Source organism: Amphibalanus amphitrite, unplaced genomic scaffold (assembly GCF_019059575.1).
Source record: "Amphibalanus amphitrite isolate SeventyFive unplaced genomic scaffold, NRLGWU_Aamphi_draft 000368F_arrow, whole genome shotgun sequence".
Classification (NCBI taxonomy): Eukaryota; Metazoa; Arthropoda; class Thecostraca; order Balanomorpha; family Balanidae; genus Amphibalanus; species Amphibalanus amphitrite.
This window is the reverse complement of record NW_024881862.1, coordinates 451,484-471,523: the sequence shown is the minus strand read 5'-3', so window position 1 is coordinate 471,523 and position 20,040 is coordinate 451,484. Positions and strand designations below refer to the sequence as shown.

General features: G+C 49.0%; 1 protein-coding gene across 1 annotated transcript; it reads right to left on the bottom strand.

The window, feature by feature from the left end:
* Positions 1–7,745: 7,745 nt before the first annotated feature.
* On the bottom strand, positions 7,746–16,665 carry LOC122389686. The gene is made up of 2 exons (XM_043381930.1): positions 16,306–16,665; positions 7,746–9,632 (listed from the first exon to the last, which is right to left on the bottom strand). Exons 1-2 carry the CDS (start codon positions 16,481–16,483, stop codon positions 7,927–7,929), a joined length of 1,884 nt encoding a protein of 627 aa, XP_043237865.1. The 5' UTR covers positions 16,484–16,665; the 3' UTR covers positions 7,746–7,926.
* Between the last annotated feature and the right edge of the window lie 3,375 nt (positions 16,666–20,040).

Below are 20,040 nucleotides of genomic sequence, written 5' to 3'. Positions count from 1 at the left end.
TCATTTTTTGGTTTTCAGCTCACCTATGTCTTCTTCGTCCTTTTTTTGAATTATGTTTTGATTAATCTCAATTCTAGGATGAAGGGCGAGGCTCATGCCAGAGCCCATTGACCAAAATCCATTCAATCCGACCAGTTGAAAAGCTAGTTTTGTGAACGAAGAACAGCCTGAAGGAATGGATCAGCCAAACTAGATTTCAGGTCGCTAAGCTTCACGGCCCTCACAAGCGCACCGACTGACTCGCGGCGTGTCAGAACAACTAGCCACACGACGTGCTGCTGCATTTATAAGACGGGGCAACACATACCCCGAATACACGGGTAATAAAGTGTTAAGGCAATTTACAAGCGAAGACGCGGTGAATGCTCCGTGCAATCTCGGTCCTTTTTATAATGAGCATTTACCTACTTTGCCCGTACATTTGGGGTAGATTCGCACTTCGCACAGTTATTAACTTTCTCGACAAATCATTTTGACCGGGGCCACGATCCGGAAATAGAAAACAGATGCTTTAACCCTCGCCCCGTTGGGGGGGGGGCATTTTGGCCCCCCCCCCTGTGGTTTTTGGTGAATAGCAAGAAAACGGCGGCGCGCAGCGCCGCCAAATTTTCAGTACCTTCCCGGGCATCAATTTGACACCTTCACACCAAATTTCAAGTCTTAGGTCACCTTAGGTCAGGAGTTATTGAGGTCAAACTGAGGTCATGTTCGAGCAAAAATGAGCAAAAAACATGCAATCTTGAAACGCTCACCAAATCTACAGTTATCAAGCAATTTCAAAGTTCTTTATATGGTCTAGTAGACAAAAAGCGGCGCTACAAAACTGCTATCTCGGATTTTCAAAATTTTTGGTTTTTGACCAAAAAAAATTCAAAAAATTGATTTTTTTAGAAAAACTTTGAAAAAATCTAAAAAATTTCCGAATTTCGAAAAAACGGAATATATGTGATAGTCCCAGCGCTCTTCTATATACATACCAAATTTCAGATCGATATCTCGTTTTTTGGCCAAGTTATAGCGAAAAAACTGTTCAAAAATGATGACGTCAAATTTTTGAACTCAATTTTTAGCAATTCTAGACCACGTACGGCAAAACAAAGACCATCATTGAACTCCCCGTGACAAGCTGCATCGATTCGATACCCATTTTATGCAAAAATATTAATTTTGAAATTTGACCTAATTTGACCTGACCTTGACCTGACCTTGACCTGACTTTGACCAAAACGTGATCTAAGCTGGCCCCAAAGGCTGCCTGACCCATATAATCGCATTTGTCATGTAAAATGGACCATAAAACATGTATCACACGACACTTTAATATTGTGACCCCCCCCCCGTGACCTGACCTCTGTGACCTGACCTGGTATCAGTGACCTCAAATAGCAAAATATGTGTTTGAAGAACATTTCCCCATCGACGATTTTCAATGAAATGCATTTTACTCGATTTTACAACGCATTTCTTGAAGTGCCTGTAAACGGTGAAAATTGGACCTTTGACCTGACCTGTGACGTCATCGGTTTGACCTAGGTCAATAAAATTGGGTCACAAGGTAGTTCCCCGTTGGGGCTATCCAACGCCGTTTACCGCTTGTCGCTATGTTGCGTGGTTCTCGAGATCTTAGGGGGGGGGGCTAAAATGGCCCCCCCCAACCGGGCGCGTTGCTCGGCAGAGCCCAACGGGGCGCGGGTTAAAGGTAATGATATGACATTGCAAGGTAATACTGGTAATGATTATGTGACTCTTTCGACTTTCGAGCTTCAAGGCCTCCATCAGGGGGGAAATGGACTTCGATATATAAGGACTGGACCAGATTAACCCACGCCTTGCTGGGGGATGCTTGAACACTTCGTTCGCGAACACAATAACATTCGCGAAAAACCACAGGGTGGGCTCCTGTGGGTTTTCGCGAATATGTAAAAAACGGCGGCGTGGAGCGCCGCCGTTCGCCGCCGTTTTTGGCACACCTTATCATAAATCAATTCTATACATCTTGTGAAAATTTCAGACCGAGGTCATTCAAGGTCAGGTCATCAGGTCACTTCAAGTGACCTCACCTCATAAAAAGTTTCAATGTTTGTCATAGTTACACCGAGTGACTGATTGCTTTGGAACTTTCAGCGATTAATAAGACCTCATCTCATAGATCTCACCTCATAAAAAGTTTCAATGTCTGTCATAGTTACACCGAGTGACTGATTGCTTCGGAACTTTCAGCGATTAAAGGGAGATAATGACCTTTTTCCACAAAATCTGAGTTAGGACCATTTTCTGACAAAACACAACAAGTTATAATGTAAATTAAAACCATTTTGCTCAATTCGGTACCTTGCCGCAAATATCTCAACTTGAAGTCACGTTAGCGGGGGAGCGCTGAAAATGACCGTTGAATAAGTACTTACATCACTTTTTGGTACTTGCATGTAATTTTGTAAAATGAGCGTATTCCTTACATTTGATCTTCATCACATCTAGTTAGTTAATGGTCGTCTATAGTGCCTTCAAAAGATATTCATGGTTTGGGGGTGGTTTATGTCTAAATTTACGCAACTATTTTTCCTGTTCATCATCTGACGCCATATGCTGCTATTTTAGTAGCAACGACTCAATTTTGAATCGGTCCCGCCGACTGCACAATGAAAGAAGATAGATACAACACTTTTGCGGCATCACTGAAAAACTTATGCAGTACTGTTATCAAAATTCTCATAACACCGTTCGACAAACCTGAAGTCTTTTTGAAATAAATATGCTTGTATTTTTCGCTTCAGGCTCTGACGCCAAAATAATGAATTTCGTAGTCGCAATCGCAAGATTTGGCTGCGTTTCTGGCGCATGCCGTTCAATTGTGGCGCAAAATAATGTAAACAGTGTCATTTCTCTAGGCACTATGTACCCCCGAATTAGAATCTAATTAATTCTAAACCGAATTAACTCTAATTCAAATTAGAATCCTTACAACCAAGCAACGACAAGGCGATAACATGAACAAAAACCCAAGCGTCGCTGTTTGAAACAAAAGCGCCATATACTGCGACTTTTTATAGAGAAGGACAACGCATTTCGGTGGGTGTTACAAGTACTGCAAGTACTGCTTCTTTTTTGCAAAAATAAAAACCTTTTTCACATACGAAAATGTGCTAGGAAATTTTCATATTTTATAGAAACTACAGTAGAAATAGTATAGATGTCGAGTAATCTTTATTAAAGAAAAAAGAAAGCTCATTATCTCCCTTTAATAAGAGCAATAGTATGTACAAACCTTTATCTCAGAATTTTGATATCGGTGACCTAAGGTCAGGTTAATTTTGCGACCTCTTCATTATAAGTCAATGGGACAAAATTGAAAGGCGCCTCTTTTGAACGAAAGCCGTCATAAACACTCAAACACTGAAATACAAGTAACTTTGACACATTAAACATGAAAATGGTACCTGTGAACCCTGCTTACCTATGCCCTTGAGGTCATCTCAGGTAACGAATGGTATCTAACAGTTTTTTTTTCGCGGACAACTTATGATAGAGGTTCGCTAGAGCAATGAAGACGCCTTAGATGTGCTCGGCTCGACAAAACGGATCGACTGATATGCAGCATGCCCCTTTTGTGACCTGACCTTGACCTGGGGTCAGATGTTCAAGTTGACCTTTCAAGGTCTGGTCAATTATAGTTCATTCGATGCGTCTTGAACACGATGCCGGTAAAGGAAAGTTCGTGCAAGGCTTAAGTCAAAAGCTATTGCAGAAAAAAAAAACTGATTCCGGAAAAATCGGCTACTTATTTTGGCAGTTTTCCCCCCTGCAGGTCAAAACCTTTGACGCTAGCTCAAATTTGAGAACAACACTCAGAAAAAAAGCATTAATAGCGCCATCGAATGCGCTTTTTCCGTGGCGCTGTAGCTCTATTGGTTTCCGAGTTATGCGTTGGGTTCTTGGAAATTGTCCACATACGACCTAAAAATCGGTGAAATTTTGCCTTCAATGACCTCTGGTGAGCTGACCTTTGACCTGACCAAAAAAGTGACCGAATTGTTTTCTTCATTATTTTTGGCGCTCTTTCGAACGCCGTCTTTCGCGTATCGCTACGTGGCCCAGGAGCCGAGTTAAGGGGGGGGGGGGTGTTCGTTCAATCCCCCCCCCCAGCAGGGCGTGGAAATCCAGGACCCCCAGCGGGGCGTGGGTTAATCTGCTGTTCCTTTATATCATTTGCTCCATTATAGTTTATATTAAAATAGAATCAAAAGATATGTTTATCCGTATTGCCATATTTTCAAACACCTAACATTTAACACTTTTTACATTTTTACACCCAACATTTTAAATGTTTAGGTATTTCACGTTCGTGGTGTCTTGGGTGGGAAGGACCTGTCATTGCCGGTGCGAATACCTACCTAATAATATATATTTTTAGAAATGTTTACAAATATTGAGTAGAATAATAGAAAGTAAGCTGCCCAACACATTCCTCGCAACGACGATCAGGTCAGAGCCCGTCAGGTCACGAAGGAGGTCGAAGGAGGCCATGTCGCATATCATTCGATTTCGCAGGTCTTCCCGAGTCCATTGGTAGCTTTCCCGATTCACCAGCTCAATCTGGTCGGGAGCTATTGACGAAAACTGATTTGTCCTTAGTGACGTCATAAATGACGTCACCCAAAGTCAATATTGCAAAAGTGAAGCATCAGACCTTCAAAGTATTGCAGAAAAATCACGCTTATGTCTGCTTGAGATAGTTTAGATGATTCCCGGCGCCAAAATAATATTTTTCCTTACTTCTCCCATTGATCTCAACTGAGGCCAGTTTTACCAACAGAATGATAGCCGCCTGCTGGAATTTTTTGCCTAAAGGCCGTTTCGCATACGCTATCCTACGCGGAAGCCCTTTCCGCTTTACGTTACGAAAGCCCTAGCCACTTATGTATCGCGTTTACGCTCCGTATGTGAAGCGGCCTTCAGGCAAAAAATTCCGGCAGGTGGCTATTTTTCTGTTGGTAGAACTGGCCTCTGAACGGGAAAGTGCGAGGGCCGAAAATATCTAACAAATCGAGAATGCGAGTCCAGCTTGATATCTGTAGTACCTAAGCTCATGTAGGAACCCTGAACCGTGAAATGACTGGAATGGGTCATGGATGGTCGGTGCCCGTGGTATCTATACCGAACAGGCAATTGATTCTCAGGTATTAGGTTTTAAGCTCAAACCAGCAACCACACAGGCTCGAGCCTTGTTATGCGATTCCCATTGTTTGTGTCTCCGCGTGTGGCTGCTAGCCGGACACTCGGTCTGCCTGCTAACCGCCCCACTACCGCCCCGCTCCGGCAGTCGCTCTCAGAATAGCGCCCGGGGTAGCGACTCGCCATGGCGGCAGGAGGGCACGTTTCGGCTCCCGGTGTGGCTAGTCCGGTAGGAACTGGGTCCGACAGGCGCACCCTGAGCGGGGCCACCCGCTGGAGAGCGAGTGGGGTATAAATAAACCCGGCCATGCAGCGCCAGCCGCCCTCGCCCTCGCCCCCGCCCCTGGCCACGGCCCGCGCCGCTCTGCCTTGCGGGGTGTCGACTGGAAAGGGGTGCGCCGAGTGCTGAGCTATCAGACGCAGCCACCGTTTGCCCTGTACTCTAGAGTCTGAGACAGGCACATCACACCTGCCCACGCCGCGCCCGGGTGCCTAGAGGCGCCTGTCAGAGCTGACAGGCGGCTTTATTGGCATCAGTCGCCGACAGTCGCCGCTGTTCGGGGCTCGGTGTCCGGCCTTTGGCGGATCTGACCAGCTCGCTGATCGCCGAGGATGAGGGTGACAGGTGGAACGCTGGCTGTTGGTCACGGTGGCTGCCAAAGATGCCTCTCTGGGAGGTTTGGCTCGTGTCAACAGATAGTGACGTCCGAGGCGCCGAGCTAGCCGAGTGCCCTGACACCTGGTGGTTGGGGATGGAACTGACGGTTCCAGCGCCGTTCGTTTTGTTAGGAGCAAGCTCTATTGGTCTAACAAGACCATCTCCGAGCTTTTGCACAAATGGTTAGGAAAGCCTTTGGACATTGAGCAGAAGGGACCCGCGACTGGCGCGACTTTACAGTGACAGAATTTGTCCCGGTGGGACAGTTGAGCTGTGTCCCGTTGAGGTAAGCCACTCGGCTTCCTTTATACGGTCACCCCGGAAAGGCTGCACTCAATGGGCTGACCTCGCCACACCGGTTGTTTGGTCCCCCTCTGACCTACCCTCAAGGCGCACAAATCCTTCTCCGCGCCTCAAACCCTCTGCTCCTTGCCAGGCGGTCACCTTCATCCGACGTGAGTAGCTTTCCAGCACAGGCTCTCGCGCGGTGAGCTGGGTGCTTGCGAAGCTGGGCATGGCCAGTCTACAGTCTACTCCCATTTGGTTAGTGAAAAGTGGCCGGATCACTAGGAAAATAGCTAACATTTTTTACAGTGTATAGTTACGAGGAATGATCAGTCTCTGCGGTGCACCAGGGTGGCCTCCGAGACCAACGTCTCTCCCTAATTCCGGTCATCCTTTCGGCTATAAAAAGTCTCAATTTGGGGCCTCACCTAACAGAACAAGACCAAAGATCAGCCCGGGCAAAGTAGTTCAGGATGCGAATGGGCGGATCCTTAGAAAAAGGACAGATGTCAGCTTGGTTCTTAAGGATCCATTATTGCAGCAGCAGGAATACCCTGGTAGCATGCATATTAACGGGCTAATAAGTACAAACGTAACCTCATGTCATAGGACTGTTGGGACTGGGCTGACCCTAGTCGGGACTGAAAGTTTGGTGGGGGGCAAAGGTCAAGCCTGGAACTCACAAAATCGAGTCTTCTTGAGGAGGGGGGGGGGGGGAGGTGGAGGGGAGGCATCGCCTACATAGGCATGGGCCCCCACCCCAGCGCCCGACTTCGGTTCCTATTGCTTCTACTCGTACGCAAAATGTATTCAACAAATAAAGGCACAAAGGACGAAAGCAGGCAGTATGCACTTTCAGCAAATGCACTTAGGATATGAAGCACAAATGAAAATAGTGCGTCACTAATGCTTGTCGGAAAAGTTCGTTAGCCGTAATGCAAGTGCGCACCTATAACTACAATAACATTGCAGTCTACAGCCTACACGACCATTGGCAGATCGATAAAATAAATGTAAACAACGTCGATGGGACAGGGAGGCGGAATATTCTAATGAAAATAGACGCAGCGAGGTTATGCCTATAGGCACTCTCGTCGAACACCTGGGACAGGTATGTGTAGGCATTAAGTGTTACTTGAACTAATTTCTCCTGTCGGCCACTATCACAAGAACAAGAAGAAAAAAATACAAAACAACAAAACGAAGCGTTGAAGGAGCTCGAGAACTAATTTATCCTGTCGGCCACCATCACAAAAATGGCCTTGACAAGAACAAGAAGGAAAAAAGCAAAACAACATGAAACGAAGCGTTGCAATGGCGGATCCAGGGGGTGGGCAAAATGGGCATTTGCCCCTCCCAAACGGCATAATTTTAACATTACGCCTATGGACGAGGCATGGAAAGAATCGATAAATTGTTATGGTTTGCCCCCCCCCCCCCCAACTCTGAGGTGGATCCGCCTCTGAAGCGTTGAAGGAGCTCGAGCATAATTTTTAACCATACCTTAGTAGGATCGTCACCCGTCAGTCACCGCCTCTTCAGTCCTAAATCGCCATGAAGCCGTAATATTTTTTCTTTTCTTTTTAGCTCAATAAACCCAAGATTACTTTACTACTCAATAAACCATAGGTAAGGGATATGCGCCTTCTACCTTTATTATTTTATCACTGAGTGTTTTGTAAAAAGAAAAAAAAAAACACACACACACATGCAGGAAAAGGTGGTTTAAAAGAGCACTTATCTCCCTTACACATACACGACGCGCGAACTACAGTGAACATGGCAGGGAACAATGAACAACAAACATCTGTTCAGTCTTGCACCACCTTCCTGTTTCTGCGCCACATCTGCCGCCCTTTCCTGACACAAGCCGTCCACAGGGCGTGCACTGCGACCTCGCAGACTAGCACGGCAGCCGAAGAGACCAGGCCGTAGCCGACCACCAGGAACACGTTGCGCAGGTTCTCCGTACCGAGGAAGGTCTTCTGAAGGGGCGCCAGGGTGTGCTCGGGACACACCATGTCGTACGGGCGGCGCGTCTGCCAGCGGCGCATCTCGCGGCTCACCACGCCCCGGTCCAGCAGCTGCGGAATCAGGAAGTTGAACAGATGTCGGTACGCAAAGCTGGGGCTGAACGAGAGCGACACGGGCATGTGGACGAGCGTGCCGGGCCACAGGCAGACCTCGCATGGCTCGTGGCGGCCCAGCTGCGTGCAGTTGGAGTCGACCTCGGCGCGCGAGCTGGTGGTGATGCGGAAGTTGCGGCCCTCCGTGGGGTCGCCGGAGGTGCGCGGCAGCTGGCTCATCCTCCTCCCGAACAGCGGCTGCACGACCATCTCCTCCATGGCCAGGCCGACGTCGTCATCGGTCACCTTCCAGCCCTGATCGAGCGCCTCCTGCAGACTGTCGAACGGCATAACGCGCCGCGAGAGCGCCATGTCGGCGAGCAGGTTTCCCGAGTAGCAGGCCGTGATGAACAGCGAGAACAGGTAGAGCGCCGTGATGGCCACGCGGTACGAGTGGGCGGCGTCCGAGCGGACCGCGGCGCTCTGCTGGCACGTCACGGCAAACACGGTCAGCGCCCAGAACGAGACGTTGGTCTCATCAGCGGGTTCATCGAGCGAGCTGCGCAGTCGCTGCTGGCAGCGCGCGATCAGGCAGAGCACCAGCACGGCCGCCAACTGGGTGAGCACCAGCGCGCGCCACGCGCCACTCGTCAGCGGCTGGCCGACGCGGAAGTCGCTCAGCGTCCTGGTGTACTTGCTGGCGATGGCGACGCCAGCCAGCTCCGCCTGGAGCGGGTGCGAGAAGACCACCAGCGAGAGCCGGTTGAGGCTGTAGGTGAGCCGTCCGGCGGTCATCTCGCCGCGGCCCTGGTTCAGCTCGTACACGATCCGGTCCCAGGCGGTGGTGTTGTGGTCGGGTCCGACCGGGTGCAGCGAGTAGGAGAAGCCGAGGATCTCCTGCAAGAGCAGGATCAGTGAGCCGATCAGACCGCCCTTGATTCGACCCTCCTCGTGCACCACACCCATCAGCGCTGTGCTGGTTTCCTGGCTCGTCTTCCAGGGCTCGTTGGCGTACAGCAGTCGCAGGTGGACGCCGCGCATGGCGCCCCGGCTGGCCGTGATGCCGTCCACCTCGCGCTGCTGCACGTACCGAGCGCCGCGACACTCGCCGCGCGCCCACCACTCGCGGTGGTAGTCGCGCGCGCTGTGGAAGCGCGTCGTGCCGTTGCCGTCGATCATGTAGGCGTGTCGGGGGGCGTACCCGCGGAGGAAGTGGGCGTCCCGGCGGCCCGAGAGCGACACCAGCAGCCAGCGGCGGCCGTCGTCGCCGCGCACCTGCTCGAAGAGCCGGCTGGTGCTGGCCGAGTCCGTCTCCGGCACGAACCAGACCACCTGCGGAGCGGAGGTGGGCCCCGCCTCGCCTCGCAGGGACGCGGCCGGACTGGAGTGCAGCAGCCGGGCGAACAGCAGGCGACTGGAGAGCAGACCCAGCAGCAGAGACCGCTCAGAGTCTGGGGGCAAGCAGGACAGCATTTGAGCTACCAGTACGCCGCTACGCCAATTCCGCAAGACCTTCAAAATGGAAGTGTTGGTTAAAGCACAAATGAAGCAATTAGCAACACAAAACGTAGAATGGGTGGCTATTAACAAAAACGACATCCGTGGCTTCACGTATCCCGCGGCCCGCGCACTGTTTCCGTGGATATTGGCCCGTCTGATTTTTCCAGGAGCTTAAAATGGCAGCGCTAATAATTGGGCTTAACTGTTCCAACCCCGTGTGCCTGCAAAGGCCAGGCCACGATCGTCCCGTCACCAGGTTACTTACAATATGGCCTTTCCTGGAAACTTGTTTTGCTCTGTTTGGTATCTTATCTTGGCTACAATTGTTGATAGATGACTTCGAAGCTTACAGATCGTAATAAAGTTATCACTGCCCAGTGCTCACTGGCTGCGATTTGTATGGCGAGGCTGGTTGCTGTTTTTTATTGGTGGCTGTTTTTTTTTTGACCGACCTTGACCGAAGTGGTACGCATTTTCTTTTTTTTTTTTGGAACACTAAACATATAAGAGATAAAAAAGAAAAGTGATGTAGGTACATGTCTTTTCATTCAAAGCAGATCTTCTATCGCCAATCAAATTTTCAAGTCGGGTCAGGTCACTGACTAGCGATGTCACACGTGAACCTCTGTACGGTCTGAATAAACGTCGCGATGTTTATTTCACAATCTCGTAACGATCTCGTTGTCACGGAATATTTCGCATCGTCAGGGTGAGTGAACTTCGGAAAGTAGCAAATACCCGAATCCTTTAAACCGGCGCCCCGTTGGGGGTCCTGGATTTCCACGCCCTGCAAGGGGGGGCATGTTTGTACACCCCCTTCTAGCTCGGCTCCTGGGCCACGTAGCGTTACGCGGAAGACGGCTTTCGAAAGAGGGCCAAAAATAATGACGAAATCACTTCGGTCACTTTTTTGGTCAGGTCAAAGTTCAGGTCGCCAGAGATCATTGAAGGCAAAATTTCGCCGATTTTAATAAGGCCGAATGTCGACAATTTCCAAGAAGCCAACGCATAACTCGAGAACCACTAGAGCTACAGCGCCGCAGAAAAACGCATTCGATAGCCCTATTAACGCCCTTTCTGAATAATTCTCTCAGATTGGACCTTACGTCAATGGTTTTGCCTGCAGGGGGCAAAAACTGCAAAAAAAAAACGATTTATTCGGGAGCAATTTTTCTGCAATAACCTTTGACCTAAGCCTTCCACGAGGTTACTTTTACCGTCATCGTGTTCCTCTCGTCAAGACGCATCGAATGAACTATAATTTGACCTTGAAAGGTCAACTTGAAAATTTGACCGCAGTCGATCCGCATCGTCGAGCTTAGCACAGCTAAGGCGTTTTTATCGCCCCAGCATGCCTCTATAAAAAGTTATTTGCGAAAAACTTTTAGATACCAATCGTGACCTAAGATGACCTCAGGGGCATAAACAGGGGGTCACGGACACCATTTTCATGTTCAGTGTGTCTAAGTTACTTGTACCTAATTTAATGTTTGGGAGTGTTTATAATGGCTTTCGTCCAAAAGCGGCGCATTTCAGTTTTCTCCCATTGACGTAGGGTAGCCTGGGGCAAGACGCCCCAGATAATTTATTTTGCCGCATAAATTTTGTCCCAAATCACCTGGAAGACCAAATTTGTGCTCAATGCGTTCTTTGGACATTTTACTTTAAATTGCACCCCTCAAATTCATTCACTTGTGATCGGACTCCAAGCTAGGAAGTGATTTGTGAAGCAACTGCAAATGGGGCATTTTGCCCCAACCCCAGGGCAAAACGCCCCACGGCATGGGGCAAGTAGCCCCATACTTTAGATTACAGATTTAACGTGGTAGTTGGCTAAATCTTATGTGAGAGGTCCGTTACACCTCTGAGGGCACGGCGCTGAAGTTACCACTTTCCATTCTGTCAGGTGTTCAGCTATGACACTATTGTATGAGCAGGTTTTTCACCTGCCTCATAAGACCAAATAATAAATTATTGCAATGCAAATGTTTACAGAATACTTCCTTTGCCATCCAGTTGCTGGGAAAAATACACATAAAGGCATAGAAACTTACTGTTCGCCAGCTACCGAACATTAGAAAGTGGGTAGCCCGAACAACACATGAGGTAAAACGCCCCATGGGCTTTTTGCCCCGTGACCTACTGGGGCGTTTTACCCCATCACGTAGTTGGGTCAGAGAACAACGCTTTGCACTCCAGCAAGACATAATTGAACACGAACCAACCCGGCATGATAAGCGTTAGACAATAGTTGTTCAAAATACATAAAAGTCGTTAACCTGATGTGGCCCATAAAAGGACGCCATGATGCATAATCTGACAACAAAACATAAAAATCACTCAAAAAACACATTTTTGGCTATGTCTCCCGAAAGAGTCATCACAATTTCTTTCCAGTCTGCTCATATAATGATCATATATGTGCAGTTTTATAGAAGAGAGGATGTTTCCCCAGAACTCTGCCAGTTCCGAGAAACATCGGCGAGGCGTTTTACCTCGGCGGGGCGACTTGCCCCGGTCTACCCTATGATTGGGGAGGTCGCAAAATTGACCTGACCTTAGGTCATCGATATCAAATTTCTGAGATATACCTTTTGTATATGCTATAGCTCTTAGCAATCGCTGAAAGTTTCAAAGCGATCGGTCACTCGGTGTAGCTATGGCAGACATTGAAACTTTTTATGAGGTGAGGTCACTTCAAGTGACCTGGTGACCTGACCTTGAATGACCGTGGTCTGAAATTTTCACATGTGTAGAATTGATGTATGATAAGGTGTGCCAAAAACGGCGGCGCTCCGCACCACTGTTTTTGGGATATTTGCGAAAAACCACAGGCAGGGGGGGTTACAACCCCCAGCAGATTTTTGAGATATTTGCAAAAAAAAAAAACACAGGCAGGGGGGGTTCAAACACCCAGGGGCGGATCCAGGAAAACTCCAAGGGGAGGGTCATGAATCGAAGTGGTGCCCCTACCTATACCCAAAATCAAAAACTCAACGGATTTCGTCCACTTCATTTTGGTGGTGCCCCCATTTTCAGTTTTTTATTTTTATTTTTTATTTTTAGTCAGTATCTTACCTCTTAGCCACAACCACATTTACCAATTGTAAGCAAGTATATATGAATGTGCTATGTGTATATATGTTGTGGACGCTGAGTAATGAGTACTTACCAGGAACGTTATCAGGTAAGCAAATCGTTGTCAGTCCGACGAACTTGACCCTGGCGTCTAAAGGGTCTGTCCTTGACACTTCAGGCTTGTCAGGGGCACCAAAGTTCTTCCAGGGACACCACAAACCTGTCAGGGGCACCTACGGCCTTGTAGGGGCGCCACAGGCCCGCCAGGGGCACCACAGGCCTGCCAGGAAGCAGGGGCACCACAGGTCGTATACACGACAGGCCTGTCAGGGGCACAACGGGCCTGTTGGGCCCATGAGCACCCCTAGGGGCAGGGGCACCACAGTCCTTCCAGGGGCACCGCAGGCCTGTGAGGGGCACCAGCGGCCTAGCAGGGGCACCAGTCAACACAGGCCTGCCAGGGGCACCACAGACCTGCCAGGGGCACCAGAGGCCTGCCAGGAGCACCACCGACCTCGCAGGGGTAACTTGGGCCTGTCAGGGCCCAGGGGCACCACGGGCCTGTCGAGAGGCACTTCAGGCTTTTCAGGGGCACCATAGTCCTCTCAGGGCGCAGGGGTAGCAGGGGCACCAGAGGCCTGCCAGGGGCACTACAGGCCTAGCAAGGGCACCACTGGTCTATCAGGGGCACCACGAGCCTGTCATAGCCAGGCATCTCAGGCTTGTCAAGGCCCAGGGGCACCACAGGTCTGTGAGGGGCACCGGCGACCTAGCAGGGGCACCAGTCAACACAGGTCTGCCAGGGGCGCCACAGACCTGCCAGGGGCACCACAGACCTGCCAGGGGCACCAGAGGCCTGCCAGGGGCACCACCGGCCTCGCAGGGGCACCTTGGGCCTGTCAGGGGCACGACGGGCCTGCCGAGGGGCACTTCAGACTTTTCAGGGGCACCAGTCCTCTCCGGGCGCAGGGGCACCAGAGGCCTGCCAGGGGCACCAGCGGCCTAGCAAGGGCACCAGAGGCCTGCCAGGGGCACCACAGGCCTAACAAGGGCACCACGGGCCTGTCAGGGGCACCTCAGGCTTGTCAGGGGCACCTCAGGCTTGTCAGGGCCCAGGGACACCACAGTCCTTCCAAGGGCACCGCAAGCCTGTCAGGGGCACCAGAGGCCTGCCAGGGGCACCACAGGCCTAGCAAGGGCACCTCTGGCCTGTCAGGGGCACCTCAGGCTTGTCAGGGCCCAGGGGCACCACAGTCCTTCCAGGGGCATTACAAGCCTGTCAGGGGCACCAGAGGCCTAGCAAGGGCACCACAGGCCTGCCATGGACACCACAGGCCTGCCAGGGGCACCACCAGCCTTGCAGGGGCGCCTCAGGCCTGTCAGGGGCACCACGTGCCTGTCGGGGACACTTCAGGCTTGTCAGGGGCGTTACAGTCCTGTCAGGGCCCAGGGGCACCAGGCCCGTGGTGTCCCTGCTAGGCCTGTGGTGCCCCTGGCGGTCCTGTGGTGCCCCTGTCAGGACTGTGATACCCCTGATAGGCCGGTGGTGCCCCTGGAAGGTCTTTGGGCCCCCGGGCCTCAAGGGGGGGGGGCCATGACCCATGTGACCCCCCCTTGGATCCGCCCCTGCAAACACCCCCCCCCCAGCAGGGCGCGGGTTAACGTGCACATTTCGTTTTGCTCATCGAGCTTCAGCTGAGGTCAGGTTGGTCACGTGACCTTCCCAGACTCCATCATAACTAGGTATGGGAATTTCGGAAACAGCTCATTTAGCGCCGGAAGTGATTAAATTTTATCTCAAACATGAGTAGTCGTGATTTTACGCCCCACTTAAAAATGATGTTTTTATTTTTAACCTTGTTTAACCTTATATGTGACGTTACTGAGGTCTTCACCCTCGCCAGGCCAGGGTGTTGATGCAAACCCCTAAGGTTTTTTTTCGCAAAATTAAAACGGCGGTGCTAGCGCCACCACCACTATAAATGAGCTAGTGGGTCGAGAAAGGCACCAGATATTCAGAATAAGCTTCCGAAGCGTGTGATATACAACATGACCCCTTTTGACCACCTACCTGGCCTGACTGGCCTTGGCCTAGCCTTGACCTGAGGTTAGGTTAACCCGCGCCCCGTTGGGGTCTGTCGAGCAACGCTGGGGGGGGGGGGCGCATTTTGGCCCCCCTAAGATCTCAAGAACCACGCAACATAGCGACAAGCAGCAGACGGCGTTGGATAGCCCTAACCTTGTAACCAAATTTCATTGACCTCGGTCAAACCAATGACCTCAAAGATCAGGTCAAATGTCGAATTTTAACCGTTTACAGGCATTTCAAGGAATGTTTTGTAAAATCGAATAAAATGCATGTCATTGAAAATCATCGATGGGGAATTGTTCGTTAAACACATATTATGCTATTTGAGGTCACTGCTACCAGGTCAGGTCACAGAGGTTAGGTCACTGAGGTTCACAATATGAAAATATTATGTGATGCATGTTTTATGGTCCATCTTACATGAAAATGCGATTATGTGGGTCAGGCAACCTTTTTGGCCAGTTGAGGTTGCGTTCTGGTCAAGGTCAGGTCAACTTAGGTCAAATTTCAAACCTGATATTTTTGCATAAAATGGGTATCGATTCGATGCAGCTCGTCATGAGGAGTCTAATGGTGTTCTTTGTATAGCGCTACAAGGTCTTAAGTTGCTAAAATTTGAGTTAAAAATTTGACATTATCAATTTTGAACAGTTTTTTTCGCTATACCTAACTTTGCCAAAAATGGAGGTATCGATCCAAAATTTAGCATTTGGTATGTAGATAGAAGAGTGCAGGGACTATCATTTATATTCCGTTTTTCGAAATTCGAAAAAAAGCTTTGGGGATTTTTTTTTGCTATTTTATAAAAAAGATCATTTTTCTTTTTTGGGGTGTCAAAATCACAAAAGTTTGAAAATCTGAGATAGCAGTTTAGTTGCGCCGTTTTTTCTCTACGCGACCACACCAATGATTTTGAAATTGCTTATTAACTGTAGCTTTTGTGAGCGTTTCAAGATTTCATGTTTTTTTGCTCATTTTTGCTCGAACATGACCTCAGTTTGACCTCAATAACTCCTGACCTAAGGTGAGCTAAGACTTGAAATTTTGTGTGAAGGTGTCAAATTGATGCCCGGGAAGATAAGTAGGTACTGAAAATTTGGCGGCGCTGCGCGCCGCTGTTTTCGACACGGCTGAACATGACAAATGCCCCCAACTTTACCCAAAACTGACTTTTGGGACGTTGACCTGACGTCATATATTTATGATTGACCTTAACCTTGAAATGGGTAGGTCGTTGTGTCTCGTAACTTCAAATACGCAACACCAACACGTTTTCGCAAAGTTCTAGTTCAGTTTAGGATCGAAACGGTAAACGGTCATGCAATTGCAGACCAACCCTCGACCTCGGCCAGTGCAGATATATGTGGAAAACTTATTTCCCCTTCACTTATGCCGTTCGGTTGAGTAGGCTTAGTCGAGTTTGGGTTATAACAATAACTTTAGATGGTGCCACTTACCTGATAATTGAATTTCGACGTAGATATCTATTGCGTTTCTATCTCTTTGATCTAAGTAGTCCACCATGCAGCCAAGCTGGTCTCGAAAGTTTTCAACAATTTGTTTCGTTTTAGTTGGAATCGATAAACTTAATAGAACCACCAGGCACAAGTGGGAACGAAGCCTTGATCTTAGCATTGTTAGTTACTATAAGCAACTCAACTCAAATAAAATTAGCTGTGAAGCAAATACGAACGGAATTTTGAGAGGCCTTCGTAGTAAATTTTGAGTTTCTTGAGATCGGCCAGGTGCAGAGGCAGGAAGCGCCGGCCTGCACGCTGCGGTGTCCAACCCCTGACTCGCTATACGGCTTCGGGAGCACCACGGCGTACAACTTATACCGTCACACCGACCCTTCCATCGGGATTAATGCACTGTTTGCTCTGCCGCGTGCCGTCGTGCTGAGGGCCGCGCATAAAGAGCAGCGTCCCCTCAGTCCGTCTCGGCCGACGGCTCCCGCTGTTACTCGCACAAGAGCTCGCTGTTGGTCTGACAGGCATAGGAAGCATTCTGCCTCTGAATGATCAATCGGTGTACACAGGCGGTGTCCGCGGGTCCGCGGAGTGGTCGGTGCTTCAGCCACTCCACTAAGTGGCGCAGCTAGTGTCGATGAGTACCTACCACACTACACTCGAACTACGCCACGGAAAAATTCAGCCGTTTCCAAGGGCTTTGTTTGCAGAGGGGAGCTGTTCTCCATATTGATAGGTAGGTATGCATTAAATGTTCAGAAATTCTGGAGATTCATGATGCCTGCATATATTAGTCAAGAACAAAGAGTTTCTGTTTTATGGTTGTGAAATTGGGACCATTCATTGCCGTATAGGAACTCGTGACATTGAACAGCGACGCTTTATTCGATTCTGAACGGATTTCAAAGATTTCAACAGCTTTTAAAATTTTGTTGGTTAATTGCAAGGCCATTAGTGGTCATTGGTAGGACATGTAGGACGGTTATTGCTAGGAGACATGTACAGTTATTAAACAAAATAGAAATACCATAGCTTACAACTACCATTCTATTTCGGGAGAACTGGGTACTATGGCAGTGTCAACAGTGAGCCGGACACGCCGGGAGTGGCCGGGATGTCACGTGCCCACGGTGTGGACTCCTGTTCACGCGACGGTGTGCACTGTTGCTAACCGAAGCCGATACGAGTCGAGAGCAAACACCGAACGTAGTAGACGACAAATTAGGGAACGTTGCTGACACGATGGAAGCATGTGATTTGACCATGACCGAACATCCGCTAAGCGCGTGACCGGAGTTTCCGTCATACTCAACAGTTTTATTGATATTATCGGTTTCTTTTTATTCACCAAAATGGAATAGATGCGTAATGATTTTGCCGTCGACCCGCGCGCCCTTTCACTCCAACAAACAACTCACAAAATGTAAGGAAGAGTTGCGCTGCGCCTTGCGAAAAGGTATAGGTGGCCTTATTAAATGTTGCATCACTTGTCCGCCTATGTCTAAAGCCGTTTCCTGCTTGTTGCTAGCTTCCTTTGTTTCCGAGATCTTTGGGGGGGGGGGGGTCCACTCTGGGTTCCGGACAAAATATCGAAAAGCAAAATATCGAATAGCAAAATATCGAAGACAAATTATCGAAGTGGCAGAATATCGAAAGCAAAATATCGAATGCGCAAAATATCGAAATCGCAAAATATCGAACCGCAAAATATCGACATCGCAAAATATCGACATTGCAAAATATCGAATTGCATAATATCGAATTGCAAAATATCGGACTCGCAAAATATCGAATAGCATAATATCGAAAGCGAAATATCGAAACGCAAAATATCGAAAGACAAAATATTGAAAGACAAAATATCGAAAGACAAAACATGGAAAGACAAAATATCGAAAGACAAAATATCGAAAAGGTAAAATATCGAACGCAGCATATCGAAAAGACAAAATATCGAACGCAAAATATCGAACAGACAAAATATCGAAAGGCAAAATATCGGAAAGGCAAAATATGGAACGCAGAATATCGAAAAGACAAAATATCGAACGCAAAATATCGAACAGACAAAATATCGAACAGACAAAATATCGGACGCAAAATATCGAAAAGGCAGAATATCGAACGCATAATATCGAAAAGGCAAAATATCGAACGCAAAATATCGAAATGACAAAATAACGAACGTAAAGCGTCGAAAAAGTAAAATATCGACTTCAAATGGCCCTCTGCGGACTCCTTGAAGCTCTGTCGAACTCTGTCGAAATTAGGTTTCGCTCGACAGATCTTCCGGGGCTATCAAACATAGGCGGATCCAACCCAGAGTTTTCGGAGGGTCTCGGAGGGTCTCAAATCAACGCAGGCAGGTGTCAGGGGACATGCTGGCCTCTAAGGGCTCCGCAAAGAGTTCAGATTCAGAGGGCACTCAGAACGACCTTTGTGGGCCCTACGAAGGTCTCCGAGAGCTCACGCAGACTCCTGGAATTTCACACTGATTCTCAGGCCAAATGTCGGCTTGTTGAATCACTTTATCCGCTCTTGGTTCCCCTTTCGCCGGCCTCTGAGAGTCCCAACGCCGGAACTTATGGGGCCATGGGCCCTACACCGGCTTTTAGGGCCCCTACATCGACTCTTGGGACTCATGACTCATTATATATGGGTCTAAGCGGCTTCTAAGAATCCCCATGCAGGTTCTAGTAGCCGCCAGTCGAATATTTGGGCTCACACGCTAGCTCCCACCTCGCTAGCGCACGGGGTCCCACCCCGTGCACGCTCCAGGGGCCTTCCTGCCTCTAAGACCCCACACATACTTTTGGGGCCCCAAACGCTTGCTCCTGAAGGCCCCACTGAGACTCCTAGTCCTTTCCTCTATTCAGTCCTCCATACTGGCTTTTTAGGCTAAACATCGGCTCCTGGCGGCCATCCCGGCTTTGGAGGGTCTCCATACAGGCTTTTTTGGGTCCGATGTCAGTCTCTGAGAGCCATCAAAAGCCTTTCGAGCCTACGAGTATACTGCTTTCTGAAACCCTTCAGCAACTTCTGAGGGACCGACCCTGGTCGGAGGGCTCATTCGGTCTGGGGAGTCATGTAGGTCTCTGGAGGAGCCTCTAAGGGGTCGGTTTCCAAGGGGCTTTTAAACACGGTCTTCTAAGAACGGTCTCGTAGGGCCTTTAACCCGCGCCCCGCTGGGCTATTCAACCATACGCGCCCTGCTGGGGGGGGGGGCAGATTCTGCCCCCCCCAGTCTAACTTCTGAACCGATGGTCGTAGAAAGACGGGGAAAACGGCAATCGAAAGCTCTCAACGAGGCGAATCTTAAGAGCCCAAATTTTTTTGCTTAAGTAGGTCAGAGGTCAGGTCAAGGTCAGGTCAAGGGTACAAAATGCAAGTTTCTACAGTATCGGCCTAGCACCGTAATTGCCGAAGAATGGACTGAGACTAATTAACCAAACGTGTTCTTAGGCTACCAAGACAATATTCGTTGCATACAATATCATTTTAAGGTCAAGGTCAAGGTCAGGTCAGGTCAGGTCAGGTCATCAAAAACAAAATATAGAAAAGGGCATGTGCAACACATGTTTTATGGGTCATTTTATTCATAGAATTCAATAGGCACACTCAATTAGTGATATGGACCACCTCTGGATGAATTTCAGGTCGAGGTCAGGTCAAGGTCAGGTCAAGTGAGGTCAAATTTTGAAATTGGTTGTTAACCCTCGCCCA

Bases quoted from the DNA above. Each gene is read 5' to 3' on its own strand.
- LOC122389686 (XM_043381930.1), bottom strand. From the start codon at position 16,483: ATGCTAAGATCAAGGCTTCGTTCCCACTTGTGCCTGGTGGTTCTATTA. The intron at 9,633-16,305 runs GTAAGTGGCACC...GCTTGCCCCCAG, and splicing joins CGTCGAAATTCAATTATCAG to ACTCTGAGCGGTCTCTGCTG.